The sequence below is a fragment of the Eimeria mitis genome, genomic scaffold (genome assembly GCF_000499745.2).
Source record: "Eimeria mitis Houghton genomic scaffold, Emh_scaff1477, whole genome shotgun sequence".
NCBI lineage: Eukaryota > Apicomplexa > Conoidasida > Eucoccidiorida > Eimeriidae > Eimeria > Eimeria mitis.
The window spans coordinates 10182-10934 of NW_013569410.1; the positions used below are offsets into that span (position 1 = coordinate 10182).

A 753-nucleotide genomic window follows, 5' to 3' on the forward strand; every position below is an offset into this window, starting at 1 on the left:
CTATTTTTTTCGTTTTAAACTTATTTCAATGTTTTTCTGGGTTTTTCTTTCTTTTTTTTTATTTCAATGCTTTTCTGGGTTTTTCTCTTTTTTTTTTTTATGTACACGAAACCCTTGCTGGCGAGATGGAGGCCCCCATGCTGTGAAAGCAGCTGAACAGCGGCGATCCTCATTTAAATATTTTTTTAATGATAATTTCAACCGTATGCTTTGATTCACTGCAAATATTATTAACAATATATATATATATATATATATATATATATATATATGTATATATATATATATATCGTTTGTAGGGACCCCCATCCTCGCCTCTGTTCAGGCGCATCATCATTTGCAAGACCCGCAAGAGGATGAAGGTTCGTTTTTTCTTTTTTTTTTTATTTTTTTTTTATTTTTTATTTTTTCTGTTGATTTGAAATCGTGGGACAGAGGAAAGCACCGAAAACACCGAAGACGAATCAGAAGGAGAAGCAGGTGAGGCAAAAAGATACAACCAAATGCAGAGAGGAATCTGTGCATCGGCTCACAGCAGAAAGCAACACTGGAAAGGCTGCTCTAAATACTACAGAGGGAGAATCCCCTGCTTCTGATGGTGAGCCTGCTAAAGAAGAAGAAGAAAGCGGCATGGAAGAGCCCCCAGAGGAGAGAGATTCTGCTGCGAATGAAGGAGGAGAGGAGAAAGAGGAGAAAGACGACGGTGGGTCTTTGTGTGTGATCGGTGGTTGTTAGCGGCCCTATCTATGTGAC

At 38.6% G+C, this 753-nt stretch overlaps 1 protein-coding gene across 1 annotated transcript in view; it reads left to right on the plus strand.

The window, feature by feature from the left end:
• Nucleotides 1-356: 356 nt before the first annotated feature.
• Nucleotides 357-753, plus strand: part of EMH_0037850 (uncharacterized protein) — a gene marked incomplete at both ends in the record, with an annotated part of 921 nt that continues 524 nt past the window's right edge. The window contains 2 exons of the mRNA XM_013495220.1: nt 357-362; nt 604-703. Coding sequence (XP_013350674.1) covers nt 357-362; nt 604-703 — 106 coding nt within the window. The remainder of the gene's footprint in view (nt 363-603; nt 704-753) is intronic.